At 39.8% G+C, this 27,863-nt stretch overlaps 1 protein-coding gene across 2 annotated transcripts; it reads left to right on the top strand.

Moving 5' to 3' along the window:
* Positions 1-396: 396 nt before the first annotated feature.
* LOC120623909 (exocyst complex component 7) lies at positions 397-26,215 on the top strand. 2 transcript variants are annotated; one of them, XM_039890201.1, is made up of 18 exons: positions 397-609; positions 1,104-1,269; positions 2,248-2,375; positions 3,179-3,253; positions 6,070-6,187; positions 7,234-7,445; positions 8,193-8,257; positions 8,978-9,078; positions 9,601-9,777; positions 10,181-10,362; positions 13,602-13,740; positions 18,205-18,300; positions 19,974-20,080; positions 20,964-21,070; positions 21,760-21,853; positions 23,656-23,850; positions 24,819-24,897; positions 26,173-26,215. In XM_039890201.1, exons 1-17 carry the CDS (start codon positions 562-564, stop codon positions 24,858-24,860), a joined length of 2,052 nt encoding a protein of 683 aa, XP_039746135.1. In that variant the 5' UTR covers positions 397-561; the 3' UTR covers positions 24,861-24,897; positions 26,173-26,215. The 2 variants fall into 2 exon arrangements, with proteins under 2 accessions (XP_039746135.1, XP_039746134.1); XM_039890200.1 differs by lacking the exon at positions 26,173-26,215 and having other exon boundaries at positions 23,656-23,825; positions 24,819-24,985.
* The last annotated feature ends 1,648 nt before the right edge of the window (positions 26,216-27,863 follow it).

The following is a 27,863-nucleotide window of genomic DNA, read 5'->3' as shown; positions in this document are numbered from 1 at the left end:
CTCGCTGCAGTAGTTTGAACATTTTTCGTAGACGTTTTAGATTTTATTTAGTTTTATTTTAAGTTGTTCTTGTTTATGTATATGTTTAAATTAATTTTATAAAGTAATGGATAGTCGTATGGATAGGAATGGAGATAAAGATTGAATTATTCTGTTCAATGGTAATCAGAGAATGTAATCCCAACCAATTCTTAGTATTATTAAGGCCTCATACTATTAAACCTATTGTGGAGGCTCACGAATCACGTGGCAAATTGTAAATACTACATTCAGTTTAAGTATTTTAGTCTAAGGGCTACGTCAAAATACTAAGTTTACTTTTTACACGCTTTTTATTACCTGTATCTCACTTGTCAATTTAGAATGATTATCAAACCTTGTCAACAAAACTCAAAACGAAAAACCAATGTTGTGATGTGAGACGTCATTTCAGATGATTACGCTCGACAATTTCAAGGAATCGGATTTTTAACTAGTCTAATATACTTTTAATAAGTACTTGGTAAAGGTCGTAACTAGCAGAAACTACAACGTTCAAAGCCAAATCGCTTGATCGCCAGAATGTACGCAGTGGAGAAGAAATTCGAAATCGAAATGAAGTTGAAAAGGGTACCTTCTTGATTTCACATCTAATTTCTATTTATTCTATTTCACTAAAGTATATAAAAACAAATGGTACAATAAACCCAACTTAAGTAAATCATTTGTATAAAAATGCAAACATTTAAAGGGGCGTATCTGTAGGTTTTTATGTAAAACAAATTGGTGTTTTACAGTTTTAAATTATTATTATCCAACTTCAAATTAAGAAACTTGTAAATATATAAGGTACATAAAGAAGTTATTAAGCGTGTAATATAATCAGCCTTTTTGGTCAGTTGTACATGTGAATATAATATATTATGTCCGGAACGTACCAGTCCATGTGGACTGGTAGCTAGGATTCCGGCTGAATTTCTGCTCTATAAATCTGAAATGGATTAAGGCGGCGTAAGATCCATTCAAATGACAGTTGTTATGAGCAATGTCCATTTGTGTTGGGCATCAACATATCTTTTGTAATGTAGATCTATTGTGATGGTATAACTTGTTAATTTCACCAGGAGATGACCAACATGCAAGAACTGAAAGCTTCTGCTAAGCGCAGTTCTGCCCTAGCTAGTGATGTATGCAATGTGCTGGGGGCCTGTGAACAGCGTCTACAGCAGTTGGAGACTGCTGTTCTTCCTCTGTATGGAGACACAGCACGCTTGCAGCAGATACACCATAGTAAGATATATGAATGAATGAATGCACTTTTATTGTACACCACAGAGAAAATTTACAGAGATACAAATACAACAGCACAATAAGTAGAACGTACAATTTGGCGGCCGTATCGCTAAGTAGCGATAGCGATATTATTTATTTAAGATATACTAAGTATATAAAGATTGTCAAGGAAGGAGTTGTTGTCAATAGGAGAAAAAAATTGGGGTTTTTGAGATCCATTCTTGTTGATTGTTAATAGGGGTCCACAACTATAGATCTCATTTAAGTAAGTTTTGACTTCAATTTTGGCTTTCCATTAATGGGTACAAATACAAATATTGTTAAGAACACTGTCTTACCAGCTGTCAACATACATCTACATTAATGATGAATTTGTAACAGATCAGTATTATAACCCAAGAGTCCTACCTAAAACCGGAAATACTGTCTGATAGACAAAAGTCAGTTCATAAATATATAATAGGTTTTTGACAATTGTTATATTACGCTAAATACTTTAAATTTCAAACCATTCCATTCATGGAAGCTACTAAAAAAGGTCACATCCTGCTTAAATTATCTCCTATTGTTGACCCCCATGCCCCCATGTTTCATGTTCCCCCAATTGTTCTACGCTAACATGGACCCATTACAGATTTGTGCTGTCCCTGGGAAATGTTACAGACTGCTGTGGGTATCACCACTATATAAAGTATTGAATAACCACTCCAGTTAAATAGGGTTTCAAGCATGCCTAGCCATCTAAGATGGACTTGTCCACGTGATATAATTAGTCAACATGGTAGGAATGTTTTTTATCTTCGAAGCCTGGAAGAAATCACTATGAAGCAATAAGGCCGCCAAATTGTATACATTGTTTTGTAATACTTTTCTTTTTTTTTCTATGTACTTTTTGTGGTGTGCAATAAAGTATATTCATTCATTCATTCATAGGAATAAGTATATGCCCGGGTTTCTACATAAAGTTGTTTATAGATATGGAGCGTACAGTGACAGCTCTGGACCACGTAATCAACTATTATATGGTGTCAAGAGAGCTCTCGGACCTGATACAAGCGGGGCCTCACACTGGCTCCTCCGAGTCACTGAATATGTATTTAGAGGTGGGTAATTTTTTACTATAGTTTGGTGTGTCCAAGCCTATGGCGGCAGCTTCGAATAGTGGTATAAACCAGAACAATCCCACATCCAGAACCTCCCTGGGCACAACGGTGACTGCAGTGAATTGACGTAGGAGGTCCCGGGTTCGATTCCTGGCAGAGGCAATTTGGGAATTATAATTTCCGAATTTTCTCTGTTCTGGTCTGGTGGGAGGCTACGGCCGTGGCTAGTTACTACCCAACCGTTAGACATGTAACGCTAAGCGATTTAGTGTTCCGGTGCAATGTCGCGTAGAAACCGATTAGGGATATGACTACCATACTCCCTAACAGGTTAGTCAGCTACCATCTTCACTTACCACCAGGTGGGATTGCAGTCAAGGGCTAACTTGTAGTGAAATAAAAAAATAAAGGAAACATTTCTGAGAAGACAGTGCCAGGTAGTGGCTGGTAATGATGATTATGTGAGGATAAAAATAAAACTATATTTTAAAAAAAATTATAAACCATGCCAAATAATATATATATTTTTTTAAATTTATTGTTCAAAATAAAAGTAACAAATATTTTCCAACATAATTATCCATCCCCTTAGAAATTATGCAAATTATAATGTGGTATAAAATAAATGGGAACAACAATTAAATGAATACCCTTCCCTCTGGAGAAAGACCTGTTTTACAGAGGATAGGTCTTGATGCAAAACAGATTTCATATATTTGGCTAACATTTAACCACATTCCAAGTTTATAAATGCAGACAAGTACAGTGTTTTTTGTTTAAAATATACTTCGGTATGTTTGCAGGCACTCGACAAATTAGCTGAAGCTCAGAACTATTTCAACAAGAACAACCCTCAAAGTGTTGAATTAGAAAATATTGTAAGTATACAATTATACCTTCCGGTTAGCCACCTTGTCTACTTCATATCGATTTCCTATATTATTATTATTATTAAACTCTTTATTTGTATACCACAACATTAACATATTTAAAATATAACAAAAACAGAAACATAACGAAAGAAGTAGTAATACAAAAGGCGGCCTTATCGCTTAATAGCGATCTCTGCCAGGCAACCTTAGAATTAGAGAAAAAAAAAGAAGAGGAGAATAGACTGCTGGTGGTACAAATATTAAAATACATACATGCGAATAACTACATGCTAATACATAAACTAGTGTACACAAAAAGATAAAAATTAAATAATATAATTAATAAATAAAAATAAACTAATATATATAATAGCAACACTTACATATTTAAATACTATAACATACAATAAATGAGTAAGTATATACATACTATTAATAGTAGTGTTGCCCAAATGCAAGAACAAGACGAGACTTAGCCAGTCTTGGTCTTGGTCTTGCGCCAATACACCTGGTCTTGGTCTTGGTCTTGGTCTTGCGCTCCCAGTCTTGGTCTTGGTCTTGGTCTTGCAGCAAGAGTCTTGCAAGTCTTGCAATTACCTATTAGTCTATTACTATTTATTAAAGTTTACTTTAAATCTTAGAAAAACGTATTAGAATTGGAACATTGTGAGCTTGAATTAACATAGCCATAGTAAAGATCAAGCAGATTAATAAATAACTGAAGATTTGATAAGAAATTCGAAAAATCAACTGACCTATATGTCGTTTTCCATGGAAGTAACTGTTTCTTAATAAACATTTATGATTTATAAGCTTACATTTGCTAAAACATGTAAAAAAACAAATTAATTACAATAACTTGACTGTATTTTAAAGAACAATACTTATCTGTCTAGAAAGAGATTGAACCCTCAACTTATAAGAAATTTAATAAAAGAGTTTTACGATTTATCATTTATTTGAATAAAGCTGAAGAGTTCGTTTGTATGTTTGATGACAGAAGTTTTAAAATAAATAAATAAATCCTGAACGTCACTATACCTCCAAAGTTACTATTCCTCGTGGACGAAGTCGCGGGCACAGCTAGTAAATACTTACTCTCATCATCTCTCTCAGAGATATTCGAACACTTTTTTGCTATTTTTTCTTGTAAAAACTTAAGAAATATAATGACTAAATGTACAATAATAGTACCTAAGTAATTAGTTTAAAACCATATAAGTAATCAATATTATAATTACTTACTAGAATGAATTATTATGACATCTACTACCTATCCTCACCATTTTATCCTAATCATAATACTACTTGCGTGATCAGTATAATGTATTCATTTTCATTCTAAGCACTCTGAAACTTATTTATTCTTTGGAACACCTGTAGGTACTCTTAAAATTCGAAATTATTTTGCATGAATAGTGTCAAATGTTATGATTTCGGCGCGGCGGCAACGATTGTTTTAGATTTCAAAAAAAGCCGCCGGCGCGTGTATCATAACCATGTACTTTCGAAAAGCGGCAAATTTCTTTGAGAAGTAAGTACAAAACCTTTGATGCCGCATTATCAAAGTGCCGATGGTTAAAACATAACTATGCATGCACTCAGTTTGATTTTAATAGATATTTTTTTATTCGCTATGTTTATGGTATTAGTCGTAATGCGCATAGGTCCAGTTTTTCATATTCTTTGATATAGTTTTTTGCGTCTCATAGAATTCCTAAGCGTACCTACCTACCTATACACCGAACTGTTACACCTAACTACTCCGTGAAATAGCGCTAAGTCCTAGCTGCAAGACGCAAGAGTCTTGCAGGCTATGTCTTGTTCTTGCTCAAGTCTTGCACGGTCAGTCTTGGTCTTGGTCTTGCTAAAAATACGCGGTCTTGTTCTTGGTCTTGGTCTTGCAAAAAGCAAGAACAAGACCAAGACTGCAAGACCAAGACTGAATTTGGGCAACACTAAATTTAATAGTCGTTAACAATATAATGGGCCTTAACTGCTCTTTTAAATATCGCCAGTGATTTTGATCGTCGTATGCTCAATGGAAGCGCATTCCACAGTTCCACAGCTCGTACGCTAAACGAACGCTTATAAAATTTTGTTCTATGATAAGGCATACACAGCGTCAGCGCACGGCACGATCTTAAATAAGATTGCTCACCAAGAAAAGTAAACTTCTCTTTTAAATACCATGGAGTTTTTAGATGAAATAACACACAGTACAGAAGTGAAAGTACATGCATATCCCGGCGACGACGAGCCACTTGAGTTTTTGTCGAAATTCGGAATGGTCATATTTGCGAAGGCCAAATATGAACCGAATAGCAAGATTATATATATATATATATAATATATATATATATAATGTAATGAACCGAATAGCAAGATTATATATATATATAATATATATATATATATAATCTTGCTATTCATATTTGGCCTTCGCAAATATGACCATTCCGAATTTCGACAGTACATGCATATCCCGGCGACGACGAATAGGAAGCCACTTGAGTTTTTGTCGTATATATATATTTTTATAAGTTATGTGCGTTTTAAGCATAACAAAAATATAATTTGCTTCAACGGTGAAGGAAAACATCGTGAGGAAACCGGCATGCCTGAGAGTTCTCCATACGGTTCTTAAAGGTGTCTGGAGCCCACCAAACCGCACTGAGCCAGCGTGGTGGACTAAGGCCTTAGGCCCCCTCTTCATTATGGGAGGAGACCAGTTCCCCGTGGCCGGTAATGGGTTGATATGATGACAAGGATGTAATCAGCTCCATCTGCCCTGAAATAATACAGGAAATGTCTTAATGCAGAACCAACTGTACAATGCGGGAGTCTTGAAGCTTGAGAGCGCTTTTGAAGACCTACTCAGTCGCCACACCAGACCTCTGTCCCCCACCGCCCTTATGGACATGATCGCTTTGGAGGAAGGTAGGAAAAAGTTACTTAATTTATCCTCTAGGTTCGTCATTAAGTTAAAACTATGAGGTTTATAGAAGGCGGCCGACTTCGTGCTAGCCAGCGTGGTGGCAACGGGCTTACGATATACCTTTAGTCCATCAGTGTCTGTTATGTCTGTACCCGGCCAAGTTTGTTGTGGGCTCTTCTTACACCAGGGCGCGTTTGGAACCCTTGTAGCTTTAGGTTTCAGTTGGCGAACAAAGTTATCGCCATTCTCTTCATCATTTCAACCAATTGACGTCCACTGCTGGACATAGGTCTTTTGTAAGGAGTTCCACAATCCACAGTCCTGAGCCGCTTGCCTCCAGCGGCTACCAGCGACTCGTCCGATGTCATCTGCCCACCTTATTGGGAGCTGACCAACACTGCGTTTACCGGTGCGGTTAACACCCCCTTACAATTATGTTTACATATATGTATGAACGCCTGTGATAGACCTACATGAATAAAGAAATTTTGAATTTCAAAATCCAAGTCAAAAATATCTTTATTCAAGTAGGCCCATAGGTGGCATTTTTGATGCGTACGTAAGAATTACACGGTAGTGAGATGATGGCGATAACCATATTGGTAAACTTAAAACTAAAGCTACGAGGATTCCAAACGCGTCCTGGTCTAAGAAGAAGCCCACAACAAACTTAGCCGGGTGTTTTTTTTTGTTATCACCATCTCACATTGTCATTAAAAATATAACCTAGTTAGAGCCAAGTTTATTTAGCGATTACGTACAGTGGCGTGCATAGAGGGTATGCACAGGGTATGCAGATGATATAAAATGAAGAAAATCTCCAGTACGAGTTATAAATAATGAAGGGTAGGCTTTTAATAACTCTTACAATGCCTATTCTTAAGTTTTTTATAACTCGTACTGGAATTTTTTTTCATTTTATATCATCTGCATACCCTGTGCATACCCATAGAGGGTACGCCACTGATTACGTAGTACTTAATATTTTAAATTTATTATTGTGTTTATTGATTATTGAAAGTAGCGTTGTTGTGGTTGCTCGGTGCAGACTCCAGCGTGGACAGTGTGAGCGTGAGCGGCAGCAACTCCACGTGCAACTCGAGCCTGGAGGCCATGCGCGCCGCGGCCGCGTGGCTCAGCGCGGCGGGACGCGCGCCCGCCACGCCGCTCGTGGCCATCCGCGGGCCCGCCGCGCTCAGCTCGCTCACCGCTTTCAAGGACTACCTGCGCTCGCGCTCCATGGCCGCCTCGCCGCTGATGGTGCGCCACTCCACATACAGTTTCATTTATTACATTCTAAGTTAGGAGCTTCAAAACAAACTAAAACGCGACTAAAAATTTGATTTTTTTAAATTTTATATTACAAAAAATACTTTTTAGTGGCTTGTCTTTAATATGCATACGACTAGGCTCACTTTGTAATAGATAAACGAAATACCAGTTGCGTGAACTTTATACATGCACGAAAGCACTGCCTACCCTAAAATTTATATATAACTCGTATGGAAGGAGGATTTTTGCCGTTTTATGCAATTTTCCTGCTGTATGTATACCCTGGTAAGAAACCTAGTGCACGCCACTGCTAAATACAAATACTTTTGTAATACATAGCTTTTAAGTAAGGCGTACCGTTTTGTCAGTGCATCTTCTGGTATGCATTACAAATACCATTATTGTAGGCTGAAATCTTAAAAGTTTAGTGTTTACATACTATTATACAAAAAATCATATCTTTCCCCTTTTTTATATTCTAAATGTATATAAGATATATAAAAGTTCAGTAGATAGATAAAAGTCTTGGAATACAAAATAAACACTAATAAATGTGGGCCTGATAAGAAACCTCAGAAGCTGACTCGAACCAATGGAGAACTCAATCCGAGAACTGAAGGTGCTAAAATAGCGACCGCAGACCGGTAAACCGGAGTTTTTAGATTTTACATTTATTGTAGGTACAAAATAGTCAGATCTGAATTTATATTCAGATATTACATTATTATTTTCCAGAGAACTAAAAACATGTTGCATCGTACGGACAGCACGCAAAGAAGAACGAGCAAAATACAAAAAGTGTAAGTTTTTTTTTAAATACCGAATTGAATCATTATATAAGTATTTATGTATATTATTCATGAAAATATTCATCAGTTATCTTAGTACGCATAACATAAGCTACGCTTACTTTGGGTCTAGATGACGATGTGAGTATTGTCGTAGTATTTTTATTATTTCCTTGGAATGTATCGGTAGCATTCACCCAGCAAGGCGAGGCAGTCCTTGGGATGTATAGGCAGCGCTCACCCAGCGAGGCGAGGCAGTCCTTGAGATGTGTCGAAAGCACTCACCCAGCAGGGCGAGGCAGTCCTTGAGATGTTTAGGCAGCAATCACCCAGCAAGTTGAGGCAGTCCTTGGAATGTATCGGCAGCATTCACCCAGCAAGGCGAGGCAGTCCTTGGGATATATCGGCAGCACTCATCCAGCGAGGCGAGGCAGTTTTTCAGAAATGTCGAAAGCACACACGCAGCAGGGCGAGGCAGTCCTTGAGATGTATAGGCAGCACTCACCCAGCGAGGCGAGGCAGTCCTTGTCTTTAATATTGCATTCGATACATCCCAAGAAAATATTAAAAATAAGGTATCCTCACGATGAAGCAAGTGATGTTGAATTGCTTCATACGCTAAAGTTAGTGGTGCGTGCCGGTGATCGAAGTCGGACCCCTCGAAGGGAAGCCGAAGCCTGACCCAGCGCAGCTTCTTTTAGTGGTAAATTATAGAAACAATATTGTCGCCAGGTTCGAGAAGCGCGCCATAAACATAATGATGAAGGCGTCACACACTCTTGAGCAGTCCACGGGGTTGGCGATAGGTCCCAGGCGTTCCATCAACGATTCATGTAAGCAAAACTATATAACGTCCAATCGCCGTGGTAGAGTACGCCCGCAACGTTACCGATCGCTTAAAGTAGAGAAGATTCGCGCAGTAGGCAGTGTTTTGTCTAGAACCGATTACACTTAAGTGCTGAAGACATCATCAGTAGTGATGACCCGTGGTTTCCAAAGATTGTCCCGCGTGTTTTTTTCTTGGATGAGACTGAACGTTAGTTTTATTTACGACAAGGCTGCTCGCAAGTAGGCTCCGCTCTCATCTCTCACAAGATAGAAAATGTATTATATATATAATTTTCCCTTGTAAACTGTAAAATGATGTGAAAGAGAGCAATCTGCTGAGGTTTTTGCCGGCTCTTCTCGGTGGAATCTGCCTTTCGAACCGGTGGTAGAGTCATATCAAACAGACTGACTTGACGTTTCAAATGTGCTTATAAACTGGGCGTATTTGAAATAAATGAATTAAGATTTAATTGAAATCTGATGGAAACGTTCCGTTGAGCGACACGTCGGTGACCCCGTGGCCGCAGACTCGGAGGAGTGCACGGACGCGGTGGACGAGCGCGAGGCGGAGGCGTGCGGCAGCCTGGCCGCCGCGCTGTGCCGCCTGGCGCGGCGCGAGCAGCGGCACGCGCTGGGCCTCGTGCCGCTGCCGCGCCTGCCCGCGCTGCTGGCCGCCATCCTCAAGGACTGCTTCGCCCTGCTGGGTGAGTGCTGCGACACATCTCAACGACTGCCTCGCCTCGCTGGGGCTCATACCCAGCGAGACGAGGCAGTCGTTGAGATGCGTCTCCGAGGCGGTGAGTTCGATTCCCACAGCCGGAAAATGTTTTTCAGTGTCGGGGTGTTTATCTGTATATTATAAGTATTTATGTGTATTATATTCATAAAAAAATATTCATCAGCTATCTCAGTACCCGTAACACACTACGCTCACTTTGGGGCTAGATGACGATGTGTGTATTGTCGTTGTATATATATGTAATTAAAAAAAAAACAAACATTTTCCGGTTGTGGCAATCGAACCCACGGCCGGGGATTCAGAAAATCGGCCGTCAAAATGTGTGTGCAATAAAGTGTAGAAGCGAACACGCTCGGGCCGTGTCGCAGCGGCGGAGGTGGAGCGCGTGTGTGCGCAGGTGCGGCGCGCGGCGGCGCGGGGCGGCGCGGGCGCGGCGGCGGGCTGGGCGCTGGCGGCGCGCCTGCTGCGCCTGCAGCCCGACGTGCAGCGCGCGCTGCAGCCCGCCTCGCCCGCGCCCTACGCCGCGCTGCGAGCCGCCTGCCAGCACCACGTACGCCACTTTCTTTCTTTTTCTTTTTTTGACGTGACAACGTCTTACAATTCGATGGAGCCGGCTGCACGCACGAAAAAACATGACGCATGCGGCGTTACCTCGCTCTGAGGCGTTCCATTCGAGGCTTGAAGTGCAAGCGAGAGCGCGAAACGAGCGACAAAGAGGCACAGTCGGCCTCCGCGTTCGATCTGTCTCTCTCCTACTTGAGTGAGCGATGCGTCCGCGTGGACAGCTTCTATACAATAATACATTTACATGTTTTCGGCAAGGATGAAGTGCAGTGAATACTGAATGTGGTGTCAATTGTTTGTAGCAACGATAATATCTATCAAACAAATAAAATTAAAATTTTCTTTTGAAAAATGCAACCATTCCATCAGTATTTTCTTACGTTGTCACGTTCAACTATCGTCAGTAAGCCGACTTTACAGACAACATTTTTTTATTTTTTTTGAAGTTTTGGGTAGGCAATGCGTTGTGAGTTATGATCTTCCGATGATGTTTAGGTTTGCTTTAAATGTAGTTAAGAATCACTTTACTCCGATATTTACAATATTGTTTAGAGCCGATAAGCAACACGATAACATTCGTTTTACATTGAGCGACACGACTGGTGCACGAATCCAATAGCGAACTGCCGGTTAGTGTACGGACTACCTACATGCGAACGACGTCGTCATAAAACCAGTCGGCAGATTGTGCGTTTCAACTGCGAAATCGGTATGGACTATTGTTGAATTACACCGGTAGGTACGATCGTAAATGTAAGTTTGTGCATGTTGATATGTATCTCCACCTACTTGTTTTCTTTTTAGTTTTACTAATCCTAAGATTGCCTGGCAGAGATCGCTACTTAGCGATACGGCCGCCTTTTGTATCCTGCTTCATTCTTCATGTGCTTATTCTTTTTTTGTCTCGTTTTTCTGAGTGGTGTACAAATAAAGAGTATAAATAAATAAATGGTGATAACAAAAAGAACACCCGGCTAAGCTTGTTGTGGGCTTCTTCTTAGACCAGAGCACGTTTGGAACCCTCGTAGCTTAAGTTTACGATTGTAGTTATCGCCATCACTACTCACTGCATGCACTATGTGCCTATTTGAATAAATAAACACCGTTACGAAAAACGACACCCTGAAGTTAGCCATAACGTTTATTTATTTATTTAATGGACAATCAACAGTGCAGCGGTCTCCACATTACAGAACTAGATGGCGCTACAAAATCCTGCATCGCGCTAGCGAAATGTTCACGAAGAATGCCTATATATAAAACTTCCAAAAATGCATGTTCGGACCTCGGTCCCCGAGCACGATCACCCGCTCGGAGGAAGATCTTCCTATTGTTACCATCATAGCTCCCGTACAAACAGGTTACTACAACAACTCTTATAAAACTAAACATAAAATGAAAAAACATAAATGTAATATTGTAGACCCACTTAAAAACTGCCACAATTTGCGAATAAAAAACTATATTGTCAGTTAGAAGGAGAAAAAACGATTAGAGAGACATGAGAGTATAAGCTGTAAGATCCATCAGGCTGTAACATAAACTTGACGAATCTAGCACCACGAACAAAAACATACATTTGAAATAAATTAAAAAAACAAATACTTAAATTATACATAAAACAATATTAAAAATGTTGACAATATACAATAGTTTTGTTCTGTATACTATAGAACAAAACTAGCTAAACTAATACAAAAAAGAGCAAAGGAAAAATAAAAACTAAGTTTTAATTAAGGTTTGACAGAGTAAACTTTGAATTGCCAAAGTCTGCGGGCTCATTCCGATGATATGATTGATTCAAGTATAATATACAGAAAAAGAAACAGTAAGGAATATACAGTACACAATGAAGACATGCAAAGGCGACCTTATTGCTGCAAGCAATCTCTTACAGGCAGCCTTTGTACAAATCTCAAATTTTTATGTTGAGTTAAACTTGGTTTTCCGATAGCTAACTGTCTATCAGTGCTCCAAATTTAATTATTTTTATTATGTCAATTTCTTTAATTATGTAGAAATATTTTTTTGAGATATTTAAATAAACTTTATTTAACTAGATAGAGCGTTATAATAAACTTCTCTATCTTTCTTCTATTGTTAGTGTATTTTTTCTACAAACGTAGAATTAGGCGAAAGGTAAAATTTTTGAAAAGTTTTTTATTTTGTTCGCCAAAATATATCTTCTAACGCGTTAGAAGTTATATTTTGGCGAACAAAAACCAAGTGCACACACGTTTTTTCTCGTGGGGAACCCCAGTTTATAAATATGTGTCTTCAACAGTGTTATACGCAGTATTCTTGATTAAGGTAGCACGATAACAAATAACAAATGCATTCAGATAAAATTGAAGGCATCCAAAGAAGATTAGACAAGAATCTTCATTGGATGCGTTCACTTGTCATACGTGGATTTAAATTGTAAGAAATTATACACATACGACTTGCGACTTTAGGTCTAGAAAATGATTTCACTGAAGCAGCGTAGAAAGATTACAGATGTAATTTTTCTTGCAAAATTAATGAAATGCCTATTTGATGTGCCTGAGTTTCTTAAGCGCTTAAAATTCGTAGGTCCACGTGAAGGTAGCCGCCTCCAAAACCGTAAGACTTTTTGCTTGCCAAAAACCAGAACTAATCTTGGTCAACATGCTCTATGTGTTGAATGCAATTTCTTGCAAATTACTTTCGTGATAGTATAGATATCTTCAGCGATAATATGCCTAGTGTTAAGCTTAAGTTAAGAAATAGTTAATTGCTTAAGTTTCGTATTTTACATTTTTAATAATTTTTATTTTTATTAGCTGTTTACAACAGCCGTATGTACCCAGCAGATTTGCATACTATGTTCGCATGAAGGCACAATTGTATACACATGCCAAAAAGTGTTAAAGTTCATATTAGAGTAAGCAGTTGATTGTTTGACGAACAAATATAAAAAAAAACAGTTATACATTTAAAAGATATCTGACAATATTGCAAATGGCCTCAAACTCATCATTGGCAACATTCCCAGAGGTGGTTTTCAGTTTGCTCCGCCTGTTTGGTTATTTAAAAATTTAAAATGCATATAATGTTTTCGGAACCGACCGGATGTGAACCTGCGACTCTCTGACAATCGCGGCCTGAGCGCTTTAACCAATTAAGCTACGGTCGATGCCGAAATTAGTAGAAACCTTTTATGTCAGTGTTTCCTGTATGCCTCACTGGTGTTCGTGCTCGCAGTGCGTGCGGTCGCTGGAGGAGTGGGTGGAAGGCGTGCGGAGTGACACGGCGGCGGGCGCGGTGGACGGCACGGTGCACCAGCTGGCTGCTGCCACTCTGGCCTACTGCCACGCATTGGCCGCCCATATCCAGATCATCGGTGAGGCTCGTGCGCACAGCAGTGGTGCCCTGTCAACTCGCCGGGAAACCACGACGACCTCCCTGGCGCAGCGGTGAATCGGCTTTTAGTTAGAGGTCCCGGGTTTCCGGCAATTAAGAATTTACAATTTCTGTATTTTCTCTGGCCTAGATACCATCCTACCGACAAAGACTTGCCGCTAAGAAATTTAGCATTCCGGTACGATGTGAAAAGTTGGGTGGAGTCCACCAATCCGCACTGGGCCAGCGTGGTGGACTAAGGTCTTAACCCCTTCGTTATGTGGGAGGAGACCCACATTTATGTGATGTACGATGTCGATGCGGTATGGGTTTGAATTTAATATAACTGCCATACTCTCTAACAGGTTAGCTCGCTACCATCTTAGACTGCATCATCTCTTATCACCAGGTGAGATTGCAGTCCAGAGCTAACTCGTAGTAGAAAAAAAAATTTAAAAATACGGGTAGCGACCAGCTATGAGAAGGGTTAAGCCTTAGTCCACCACGCTGGCCAATTGTGGATTGGTGGACACACTTTAAAACATTATAAAAAACTATCGGGCCTGCAGGTTTCTTCACAATGTTTACCCTCACCGTTAAAGCAAGTATTATTATCTTTATATTATTGAAGAACGTCTATATTTCATAATGCATGCAGAGCTAGCCTGTAAGTGGGATATACAATGTATAATTTATTTTAGCTGACCCGTGCAACTTCGTCTGCACCAAATCGGTTATTACCGGAAAACACGAATAAAATGACATTTTCTAATAATGAATCCTAGCTAGATCTATTTATCGCCCCCGAAACCCCCTGTATACTAAATCTCATGAAAATCGTTTGGGCCGATACCGAGATTCCAATTATATGTATATACAAGAATAAAGAAAGAATTGCTCTTTTAAAGATATAAGATAATTATCGTCATGTTTATAATAGATAAGGCATTGTATATAACGGGGTGTAAGGGGGAGGCTAGTACCAGTCAGCCTCCCAAAATGCCAACCTCACCTGCACGTGGTGCACCCTGCCGTCTAACCGACGAGGCTCTGGCGACCGACAAGTGGCGGTATAACTACTTCAAATTGGCTAGACTGAATAAATGGCACAGACCGGTGTCGGGCAGCAGCGACGCCGGTGCGATCAGTCTAGCCCTGCGATGACCAACCCGCCTGCCCAGCGTGGTCATTACCGGGCAAATCTTTGTATGAATGGAGAAAAGAAAGCCACAGCCCCTAGTCCCCGGCAGCCCCGCTATTCCTGGCTCTGGCAGCGGTTATGGTAACGGCGGGGCAAGGGGTGTCAAGAATCTCCGGAAGAGATTCCGCTGCCAAACCCGACGACTGGACCTGGCAACGTATAACGCACGCACGTTGAGGACCGATGAGAAGTTAGTCGAGCTGGAAGAAGCAGTGAGCAAGTTGCGCTGGAGTATCATGGGTTTATCTGAAATCCGTAGAGAGGGGGAGGATACGATAATCCTAAAATCCGGCAACTTGTTCTACTACCGGGAGGGCGAACAACAGTCCCAAGGTGGTGTCGGATTCATCGTCCACAAATCCCTTGTCAACAACATTGTTCGAGTCGAAAGCGTGTCGAGCAGGGTAGCGTACCTTGTACTCAGAATAACCAAACGGTATTCCCTGAAGGTTATACAGGTCTACGCACCCACAACTGCGCACTCCGACGAGGAAGTAGAGGCATTGTATGAGGATATTTCGAAAGCCATACATGCCTCGAAAACCTACTACAGTGTTGTGATGGGGGATTTCAACGCGAGGCTGGGCAAGCGAAGCGGTGCAGAGCTGAGAGTGGGGCAATTTGGATATGGGCAACGGAACGAACGGGGCCAAATGCTGGCCGACTTTATGGAGAAGGAGGGCCTCTTTATGATGAACTCCTTTTTCGAAAAGCGGCCGCACAGGAAATGGACCTGGCTGAGCCCCGATGGTTCGACGAGAAATGAGATCGACTTTATCATGTCGACCAAACGGCATATATTCAATGAAGTCTCTGTGATCAACAGGGTGAAAACCGGGAGCGATCACCGTATGGTAAGAGGCACATTGAATATAAATGTAAAGCTGGAAAGGGTCAGACTGGTAAAGTCTACGCTCCGGCCTACTCGTGCTCATATCCAAAACCCCGAGAGCTTTCAACTGGAGCTGCAAAACCGGTTTGATTGCCTGGACTGCGATTCTGTGGACGATCTTAACAACAGGCTTGTGGAAACTGTCCATACGGTTGGGTCCAAGTTCTTTAAGACCCACCGTAAACATAGAACCAAAAAGTTCTCAGCCCATACACTCGGGCTTATGGAGAAGAGACAAGAAATGAGACTACAGTCTTCAAAAGATGCGTCTGAATATCGGCGTATTAATAGACAGATCTCGAAGTTGCAGACGAAAGACTTGCGACACTTTAACACTGAGAAAATTAAAGTCGCCATTGAGCGCAACAAAGGCTCGAAAGTGTTCGCAAGAGATCTGTCTATCGGACAGAGCCTGTTGACTCGCCTGAAGACTGACAATGGTAGTCTCATATCTTCTAAACCAGAGATCCTGAGTGAGGTTGAGAAATTCTATGGACAGTTATACACCTCAACACAAAAGCCTGTTGAAAGTTTGGCTAAAGACCCTAGAGCCAAATTGACCCGACACTTCACTGAAGATATCCCGGACGTCAGCCTTTACGAGATTAGTATGGCTCTCAAACAACTTAAGAACAACAAGGCACCGGGTGATGACGGAATCACAGCAGAACTCCTGAAAGCGGGTGGAAAACCGATACTTAAAGTCCTTCAGCGGTTGTTCAATTCCGTCATTCATCAAGGCACAACGCCAGAGGCATGGCACAGGAGCGTGGTTGTTCTGTTCTTCAAAAAAGGTGATAATACCTTGCTGAAGAACTACAGACCTATCTCGCTGTTGAGCCATGTCTACAAGTTGTTCTCAAGAGTCATTACGAATCGTCTCGCGAATAGGTTCGACGACTTCCAGCCTCCTGAACAAGCCGGTTTCCGAAAGGGCTTCAGTACCATAGACCACATACATACGCTGCGGCAGGTTATACAGAAGACTCAAGAGTATAACCGGCCACTTTGCTTAGCGTTTGTGGACTATGAGAAAGCCTTTGATTCGGTGGAAACCTGGGCTGTGTTAAGGTCACTGCAGAGATGCCGAATTGACTACCGGTACATCGAAGTTTTGAAGTGTTTGTACAAAAACGCCACTATGTCAGTCCGTATACAGGACCAGACTACGAAACCGATCCAACTGCAGCGAGGAGTGCGACAGGGAGATGTTATCTCCCCGAAGCTGTTTACCGCTGCGTTGGAGGACGTTTTTAAGCTTCTGGATTGGAACGGGCTTGGCATCAACATTAACGGCGAGTACATCACTCAACTTCGGTTTGCCGACGATGTAGTCATAATGGCAGAGACTCTGGAAGACCTTAATGCGATGCTCAATGACCTCAGCAGAGTTTCTCAACAGGTGGGCCTTCGTATGAACATGAGCAAGACGAAAATTATGTCTAACGCTCATGTTGCGCTCCACCCAATAATTGTTGGGAACTCTGCACTCGAAATTGTAGACGAGTATATATACCTAGGACACACGATCCAGTTAGGTAGGTCCAATTTCGAGAAAGAGGTAAACCGCCGAATCCAACTCGGATGGGCAGCGTTCGGGAAACTTCGTGACATCTTCTCGTCCAAAATCCCCCAGTGCCTGAAGACTAAAGTCTTCGAACAGTGCGTGTTGCCAGTGATGACTTACGGATCAGAGACATGGTCGCTAACTATGGGCCTCATAAGAAGGCTCAGAGTCACTCAGCGGGCGATGGAGAGAGCTATGTTAGGAGTATCTCTACGTGATCAAATCAGAAATGAGGAGATCCGTAGAAGAACTAGAGTTACCGACATAGCTCAGCGAGTTGCGAAGCTGAAGTGGCAATGGGCGGGGCACATAGCTCGGAGAACCGATGGACGTTGGGGTCTTAAGGTGCTGGAATGGCGACCCCGCACCGGTAAACGCAGCGTAGGTCGGCCCCAAACGAGGTGGACAGATGACATCAGGCGAGTAGCTGGGAGCCGTTGGAGGCAAGCGGCCCAGGACCGTGCATTGTGGAACTCCCTACAAAAGACCTATGTCCAGCAGTGGACGTCAATTGGTTGAGATGATGATGATGATGATGATATAACGTTGGATTCCTATTAAATAAATAAATAAACCAATGGACGTTGGTGATGAAGATGCTGGAATGGCGACCTCACACCGCAGCTTCGGTAGACCCTCGACGATTTCGACAGATGACATCAAACGTGAGCCGTTGGACCCAAGCGCCACAAGGCCTTGGTATTTGAAACTCCTTACAAAAGACCTATGTCTAGAGCGTCCATTGGTTGACAAGATGAAGATGACGACTTGGTTTGACTAATCATGGTCCGTGTGCGCACCGCAGGCCCCGCGCTGGCCAATGAGGCGTCGTACGCCCGCGCCGCGTCGCAGATCACGGGCGTGCAAGACAGGAACGCTCTTCTGTTGTCGCTCTACATGCGTGAGTAGAATATTGTGTTTTTTTATAGATAAAGATTACGGGTCTTTCCCACTAACATGCCCTCCTCGGAGTTTGTAATATCTTAAACATAATTTATATACAGGACAAATTTTAATTTGAGGTCTTATTAAGCATGTGCTAAAAAAATATAGAGATGGATGACCAAGTATTCAGAAATATACTTCAATACCAACAATGTTCAGGATGGCACTTTGATCTTTCATTAATTAACAGTATTATTGAAGCTAAATACCTAGTTTCTTAGCAGTAATTATTTATTCTCATGACTATTATTCTTCCTTACTATTAAAGTATTAATTTTATAAAATCAATAAAGCCCACCAACCTGCATGAGAGCAGTGTTGTGGGTCTGTACTCTATAACCCTGTCTCCCCAAGGAGTAAAATAAGACAACTGGGCCGACTCTAATACTGTATATTAAGCTTCTCTATAATTCATATGACTTGTTACCTTTAAATTACTCTACTACCAGTTCGGAATGCTGTCTTCGGCAGAGAAGACCACTGGCAAGAAACTACCGTTGCTCTTTTATTCAATGAATTAAAACAAGACTTAATAACACAATAACAACATTGTCATATGTACTAAGCTAGGCCCTTTGATACAAGACATATTTTAAGACAGTTCAAACATAACTACTATTATCACTTATAACATCAGGACTTTTGGAACAAGTTGTTTGTATAGAGCAACCTCTGCTACATAAACTGTTTGTATAAAATAATGCTAGAGCTATATGATACCTAAATGATGAGATATACTTATCTTATGCAACATCAGGTACAACCATAGTACCAACAACTTTTAACAACTCCATCACCAGTACATACGACTCTTGTTTCGCTACGACAATATTTCGTTAAGTATATCGTTTCCGTTATAAATCATCTGTTCCCAAGTTATAACGTTCTATTCACAATACTTTACTTAATCTCCTTTTCTCAATTCATGTATTTAAATCCGTCCTAACTTTTCTTTCCCGCCCATCGATCTTGTCAAACTCGCGTCTCCCGCCATAGATCCTATACTTTTCTTTGACAGTCTACTAAAGGCCATTATTCTATTTTCAAAACACTATAAATGAGTATGCAAACTATGGTTTGTTGATATATTTAATATAATCATCGGGTTTATCATAGATAAAGTGCTGTAATTTCCTATTTCCTAACTCATGCATCTTTCTTTACATACCTCATCTAACTCATTCTTATTAAAAACACCTAAAAATCGTGGTTTTATCAATTTTCAAAGATGTTTGTGGCTTAATTTGATGTTTACGTTTGGTTTTAATATTGAAAAAATCCTGCAATGCCTAGTCATATAACTAAAATGCATCTCAGATAAAGGAGATCTGCATTTTCGCATTTAGCTAAGGTTTTGCTTGGACAAAATTATTTTCACTAGGCAAATTGGGGGAAAACCGGAACTTGGATTATCTATGTTACCCCAGATTATTTGTTAATAAATAACATATTTTTCCGAGGTTGGGACCCAGCACTAAAAAAAATCAGCGCCAATTGCCGTCGCTCACAGATTCTTTAGAATAGTCAATTGATTTTATAATAAAAAATGGTTTTGTTTCCAGACTTAATTTGAAAAGATATAATCAAATTATGCATCTGAATAAAGTTTGTCTGTTTTTTTCAATTTAGGCAAAGTGCTGGCCCAGCTGAATCTGTCGTTGAGGAATAAAAGTGAACAGTATCCGGATGCGTTAAAAGCGATATTCCTTCTCAACAATACACTGTACTTGCTTCAGGTATGTAACTATATTGTATTTTTTTTAATTACTAAATAATACCGTATATTGTACTGTACAGTACTATTTAGATACTTATATCTGCAATTTAAACATGGGTATTGAGAGTCCATTCATACATGTTTTGCCGTAATTATATGTGCATATTACAATCGGAAAATAAATACTTTTTTGTAAAGCTCTTGAGTATTAATCAAAAATAAATGAATGGATGAATGAAAGAATACACTTTTGTTGTACCACAGAGTAGGGGTATCTGCGAAAATGCATTCAAATAAAGATTAGACATTTAATTTAAGAAATCAGCCATCATAATTTAAATATTTCTTCATCTATGCGGAAAATTGCACTCTCATCTGATTACCTTATAATATCACTTATATTACAGCTAATAGTTGAGAATCACACTTTTATCTATATTATTGGACTCTAATTGCATCGTAAGCTATTGCTATTTTACTATGCCAGGCGCTCAAAATTTATTTATTTCAATTAGGCCTAGTTTATAAGCACTTTTGAAACGTCAAGTCAGTCTGTTTGTAGTGACTCTACCACCGGTTCGGAAGGCAGATTCCACTGAGAAGAGTCGGCAAGAAACTCAGCAGATTGCTCTTTTCCAACATCATTTTATAGTTTAACAATCTCTATATAGCAGTGTAATGCTTTCTGACCATCTTTATCTTTATAAATTATGGATAAGTAATTAATACCTTTCCTAAACTATACGAATTGTCGAAGGATTAATAATCATAAAAATCGGTCTCGGTATTTGCGTAGTAGGTAGTAGGTTTGTAACGTTGTCACGCGATTATGCATTCTAAGTTCCACGTGATAAGGTTCTTTAAAACTATTGTGTCAGGTACTTTCGATCTATTTTGTACAGGGCCTTCAGCGAAGCGGCCTTCTGGACGTGCTAATGTTGGCGGAGCCAGAGTGTGAGGCGAGCTATCGTGACATGATTCAAGACTACAAGAACGCTTACGTTCAAAGGCAAGTTGGCTAAATGAGTTATTTAAGCAGACAACGAGCGCAGTTCCGTAGGATTGCATTCGAAGTGCGTAGTCGCGTTGGGTTAGGTACTGGGATTCCTATGAGGGTACGTATGCAACGTTAGGAAATTTTCATGAAATGGCAAAAAATCTCCTTCTATATGCAGTGCTTTTGCGCATATATGAAGTGCACCCCACTGAAAGTGCGAGAAATTACAATATAGATGCCTAAGAGTTTTATCAAATAAAATAATGGTGGTGGTAAATGGTCGAGAAGAAGGTGAACCGCCGAGTCCAACTCGGACGGGCAGCGTTCGGGAAACTTCGTGACATCTTTTCGTCAAAAATCCCTCAGTGCCTGTAGACCAAATTCTTCGAACAGTGCGTATTGCCAGTGAAGACCAGTCTAAAAAGTATTATCTTTTGCCACGAGAAAGATTATGAAAAAGATACAAGGTCTAGTTTAGTTTAGAAAATACGGCATAAGCGCAGCCCATTTCTCTAATCGCGTTTTTTGTTTCTTACTCGTGTCTGTACATTTAGTTTAACAATCAGCTCTTGGGCTGATCTCCGGTCCATTTGGATAAGAAATTAATGAAATAAGCATTTTTTGCTTGAAAAAGCTTTTTAAAGCCTCTAGCGAATAAGTCTTCTTAGTGGTGCAGTTTGTAAAAGGGTTTCATTCCACAGTTGGAACAAGTTGCTGTCTCACTTATCTCTGGACGAACCTCTGCCCTCCAAGCTGCGGGACAAGGATCGACAGATGTTGAAAGATAAATTTTCGGTAAGTTTTTATGATATCGAGGTTCTAGGAAAAGTGAGTTAGTTTGTAATGGAAACTACTGGTAACTCTATTCTGGCTGGGCCATCGATTGGGAGGCTTCGATTACGGCTATCAATACTGTTTCCGATCCTTAGAGGCTGAATGAACTGCTTGTGATTTCGTATTCTCTTTATATTACTAAGGCTTTATAAATAGACGCGGAATAACGTTGGATATATTCAGAGTTTTGACACGCTATGTTTGCCACAGTTCAACTTTGAAGACCCCTTTTTTATTATGCGGGGTATTCTCAAGCACAGCATGACGAACGAATGCATGAATGTAAGAATGAATTTATGAATGAATAAATAAACGAATGAATGTACTTTTATTGCACACAACGAAAAGTACATCGAACAATATAGCAAAACAACGTATACAATTTGGCGGTAGCATGGGCAGGAGTCAATTTTCTCCCCGGGCAAATGATAAAAATTTATCTTCTCCCGCAGCTTTAGCAACTCTCGGAGCACAGGGGAAAATAATATCCAAATAAAATATGTGTAATAATAAACGGGGGTAAACTTCTCCTTCTCGTGTTCCTTGTTCCCGTGCTTTAGCCTTTTTCAGAGGATATAATTTTTGTCTCCTGCCTTTGCTAGCCTTGCTGGTGAGATTCCCCATACTGCTGGGGGTAAATCTTGGGTTTTGTGGAGTTCTTACCGACTAAAACCATACCTGGCACGTATTGGGAAGGTGCGGTATCTACTAGGAACACACTGGTGTCTCCTTGTGCGACGTATAAAATGCTCATCTCGGGAGAAACGGTACCCCGACCTCATGTGGTGGGCTGGTACCAAGTTGCCCGGAGGTCTATGGAGGAAAAAGAGAGCGAGCGGCCAAATTTGTAAGTCCCATTCGCCCGTTTTCACTAAATAAAGGAATCGCCTTCCGATGCCTATCCGATTCCTAGAGAAGAAAAAAAGTTTTTCAGGAACTTAATGTGACGTCACGTTACGCGCCGTCTAAAGTTACGATCGTAAAATTTACGGGACTCATACAATTGTCACTTGCCAGATGAAAAAAAATGTTGATTCGATTTTTTTTTTAATAACCCTACATCAATACGAATTTTTCATCTGGCAATTGTCAATTTATGAGTCCCATAAATTTTACGATATGCAAAATAGGTACAAAAAAGTTAGGTTTTATGAGTTGTCCATTGAAAGTTGACTGGCACACTTAGGCATTGTTTTGCCCATTAGTGTTTAATGTTAAAAATTGGTTGCCTGTAAAGTCGGTATACGGGCGAAAGTTTTACGTGACAACGACTTTGAGTGGTAAAATAATTTTAATGTGAATATTCATTCGTATAGTAGGAAGAAGGATGAAATAATAGTAACAATTTAAAACATTTATTTATACAAAGAATTATATTTAAAACATTAATTTATACAAAGAATCTCGCACTGAATTTCATATTAACAAAATTGTATTTTTACCTTTACACATACATACGTATTCATATACAAATATACATACAATAACTTGCAATACATTTGCGTACAATGAAACAGCGTTTACTACAAAGGGACGCGTGCCTTTCACTTTTTATGTCTGTCTCTCTCGCTCTTAGGCGGGCTAACCATGCCCGAGTGGAAGGGACGCGTGCCTCTCACTCGCTCTCATTGTGAGCGCATAACGTGAGCGGAGCGTAACGCAGTTTCTTGAAGTGTCACCCGGCAAACCAATTTATAAGACGTTGTCACGTCAAAACATCCAAATGAACGTGCTCTCTCTTTCACTCAAATACATACCCGCAGAGCTTCAACCGCGAGTGGGAGGAGACGACGCGTGCGCAGCGCGGCTACAGCGTGCCGGACGCGGAGTTGCGCGAGGCGCTGAAGCGCGACAACAAGCAGGCCCTCCTGCCGCCCTACAGCGCGCTGCACGAGCGCGCGCTGGCCACGCCCTTCGCCAAGCACCCCGACAAGTACGTCAAGTACACGCCGCTGCAGGTACGTCACCTTGGCGCCCTTTGGGCTTGCGCACAAGAGAATGGGACCCTATTGCCAAGACTCCGCTGTTTTTCACAGATGATTTATTTCTTTTGCCGCTATTAATATCAAATACTAAGAAGACTAACACACAACATACATTTACCCTTCGCGCGCAAGTACGACCGGCACATGGTCGGTTTTGACGGCCGATTGGCGCAGTGGGCAGCGACCCTGCTTTCTGAGTCCAACCCTGGATTCGAACTCAGGTTTCCCAATACTGGACAATGTTTGTGTGATGTACATGAATGTTTTTCAGTGCCTGGGTGGTTTATCTATATGTTATATAAACGATTTGATTTGATTTATAAGTATTTATGAAGGTATCGTAAAATTATTCATCACTTAGCGAATTGGTATTAGATTTATATGTATTTTCGTGTGTTATCCAATATTTTTATGGTAGGTACCCCCAGAAGGGGCCCTCCCCTTTTCGTAGGAGGTTTCAGGCTAGTTTATATCTTCTGAAACAGGTGGTAGAAACAGTATATCAACAGTTTGTGATATTGGCCTTGGTCTATTATAGGGAGATCTAGAAGTCCACTGCAGACGGCCGACTGGCGCAGTAGGCAGCGACCCTGCTTTCCGAGTCCAAGGCCATGGGTTCGATTCCCACAACTGGACAATGTTTGTGTGATGAACGTGAATGTTTTTCAGTGTCTGGGTGTTTATCTGTATATTATAAGTATTTATGTGTATTATATTCATCAGCTATCTTCGTACCCATAACACAAGCTACGCTTACTTTGGGGCTTGATAGGGATGCGTGTATTATCGTAGCATATTTATTTGTATTCTATATCTAATAAAATCACTATAAACTATATAATTTTCAACGATTAGCAGTATAATAGTTCTAATATACGTTAGTGTTGTGTGATTCCATTATTTAAAATTACTTTGTGATTTAAGCGTGATTTATTTTTCAGATCGCCGCACAGTTGGACGGGTACTTCGACGAAGCGGCTTAAAACTATCAAAGTTCATTCATTACATCACATAGACCCATTAACACGTTGACTGCTGCCTAACATTACCAAATACGGTACACGAGTGCGGCAGGATAACACGCTAGGCGTGTTTCAGCACTGGTGAAGCGTATTCGAAACAGGCGCTACGAGCATGCGGCCCCACACGTCTGGCGTGTTTAAACTTATCGCGACAGCTATGCGGCCTTTACGCAACAGGTGTGTTATTACATCACTCGTGTTTTCTCATTTATTTTTTGAATAACATGAAAACCCAACACTTGTCGCATTTGAATAGCAATTTGCATTTTTTTGTTGGATAAAATAGAATAAAACTTTAATGTAGTCAACACAGATTTTCTTTTTTTCATAAATCATTATTTTCTAAAGAGCTTTAAATATAGTGGCTTTACCTCTGGTAGGTACACTATTTTACTATATTTAAAATCGCGGCAACGTTAACCTGTGTGTAACTTGTGAATGTCATTGACGAATCATGATAAATAAATAAGTAAAAAAACAGTATTAAATACCTACTTACATACTAATGCGGATTGCCGACAAAGAAGCAAATTGTAAAATAATATGCATTTTAAATATAATAATCCTTCCAGTAAATATACAGAACCATTGTTAAATTTACTTTTAAATTCGACACAATAGTAACTCATTACCGAGTAGTTTATTGGTACCGCTGGCCGCACCGATAAGGTTTATTCAAGACGATAAGAAAAAATAAGGATGCGGATGCATCGTTTTGTAATTCTGTCGGTATAATGGAATGCAAACCGATATTTATAAAATAAATTATCGACGATACCGATACCAGTGAAAATAGTGCAGGCGAACTCGGGCGTACAAATATTAAAAAATATACTACAAAATATTTTAAAACAATGCAATTATCTAGGTGGGTATTATTTAGTGATCGTTGGTATATTGTTGCAAATATTTGGTCGAAAACATGTTTTTTATATGAACTTGTTAGTTATACGTGTGATGGTCGATTCTCTCGATGGCATGGGACTTATTAAGAAAAACACTCATGTATAATGATTAGATAACGAATTTTAAGTAGGTATATTGTCACACAAAACAACGAATTTTAAGTAGGTATATTGTCTAATATATAATAAAACGTGATTGCGTTAATGTTTAACTAGTATTTAATAAAACGTACTTGCGGTAACGTATAACACACTTGTTGCGTAAAGGCCGCTCTAACAGTATATTTTAACAACACAGCGTTTGTGTTTGCCGTTTGAGAAAATTATGTAGAACTCTCGAACATGTAGGTTTCCTCACGATGTTTTTCTTAACCGTCGAAGCAAGTGATATTATTACTTTTAAAACGCACGTAACTTATAAAAGTTAGAGGTGGCTGGGATTCGAACTCGGCCCCCCGAAAGTGAAGTCGAGCTCCTACCCACTGCGCTATCACCGCTTCATATATTTAACTTAACTTTACCATTCAAGTATAACTAGAAGAAAATATATTTATTGTAACTAGTTATCACTTAGATTATAGTGTTTGTGACAATCTTACGAAGACATGATTGTAAAGTGCAGTGTAACGATGATAGTACATGTGTAAATTGGAACTAAGGAGACGCTTAAATCGGATGCCTAAGGATTTGGATGAAGTAGAGAACCATTTCTTAGATGATGACTAACGGCTTTAGGCACCATCTAAAGTTACGACACCGATTCCGCGGTGCGTAATGTTTAAGGAACTCGTAAACTGACACTTTTCAGATAAAAGAAATTTAAATTTGCTTTTTTTTTTATATAACATGTCAAATGAGAGATATACAGGATGTTTGGTGCATCGTGTGCCAAATCGAATCTGATGATTGGAGGGGTCTTTGGCTATCTCTTCAGCCCTCGTAAAAAAATCTTGCTCAAACGGTTTTTTTTATACTGATTTTAAATTGTTTTTTTAAAAATTGTAAAAATTCTACATTTAAATTTTAATAAAAAATAAAGTTGTTAAGTATTAATTAATTTTCTTTTTAATCTTTAATTTGTAACGTTTTACGCTTCTTTTGAAACTAGAATTACACGCCAGCAACATCTAGTTTTTGTTTTACAGCCCCGCAAAGTTTTTTTTACGTAAAAAAATAAGCTTGAACGTCAACTTTCGGTTTTAATAAAAAAAAAACTAAAAGTGATCATGTTCTTCCAATTTTTTTAAAACATCTCTGGACTGTCCCCTTTCTAATGGTGTGCAATATGCCATGAAAAGTAATTAGTAACATCACTAATTTTCAAATTTTCTAAACTTAGTCACAATTTTCTAATATTCAACAGATGAAAGAAAAACAAGTTTTTGCGTAAATAAAACTCACAAGCAGGTAAAATTTTTAAATTTCGTAGGTTTTACTTGAAATAAAAATAATACATTGCATTTGAAACATTTATTTCATAATTTTTACAAATTCTGCTCAAATTGTTCACCCCTGTTTCGAATGCAGGCCCGACATCTTTGACGTATTGTTACAGTTGTAGTCCGAAGCCGTATTTCGTTCTTAATTGTACCGAAGGCCGCTTCTATGCGTTGTATTAGTACCTCCCTCGTTGGGACTTCTGTGGCGTATACTAGCTCTTTGGCACGTCCCCAGACATAAAAATCTAACGGAGTTAAGTCTGGGGAACGTGGAGGCCATGCAATAGGCCCATCGCGCCCAATCCACGAATTGGGGAATCCAAAGAGCTAGTATACGCCACAGAAGTCCCAACGAGGGAGGTACTAATACAACGCATAGAAGCGGCCTTCGGTACAATTAAGAACGAAATACGGCTTCGGACTACAACTGTAACAATACGTCAAAGATGTCGGGCCTGCATTCGAAACAGGGGTGAACAATTTGAGCAGAATTTGTAAAAATTATGAAATAAATGTTTCAAATGCAATGTATTATTTTTATTTCAAGTAAAACCTACGAAATTTAAAAATTTTACCTGCTTGTGAGTTTTATTTACGCAAAAACTTGTTTTTCTTTCATC

This window comes from Pararge aegeria, chromosome 5 (assembly GCF_905163445.1).
Source record: "Pararge aegeria chromosome 5, ilParAegt1.1, whole genome shotgun sequence".
In the NCBI taxonomy this organism is placed as follows: domain Eukaryota; kingdom Metazoa; phylum Arthropoda; class Insecta; order Lepidoptera; family Nymphalidae; genus Pararge; species Pararge aegeria.
This window is presented reverse-complemented; position numbering and strand designations above follow the sequence as displayed.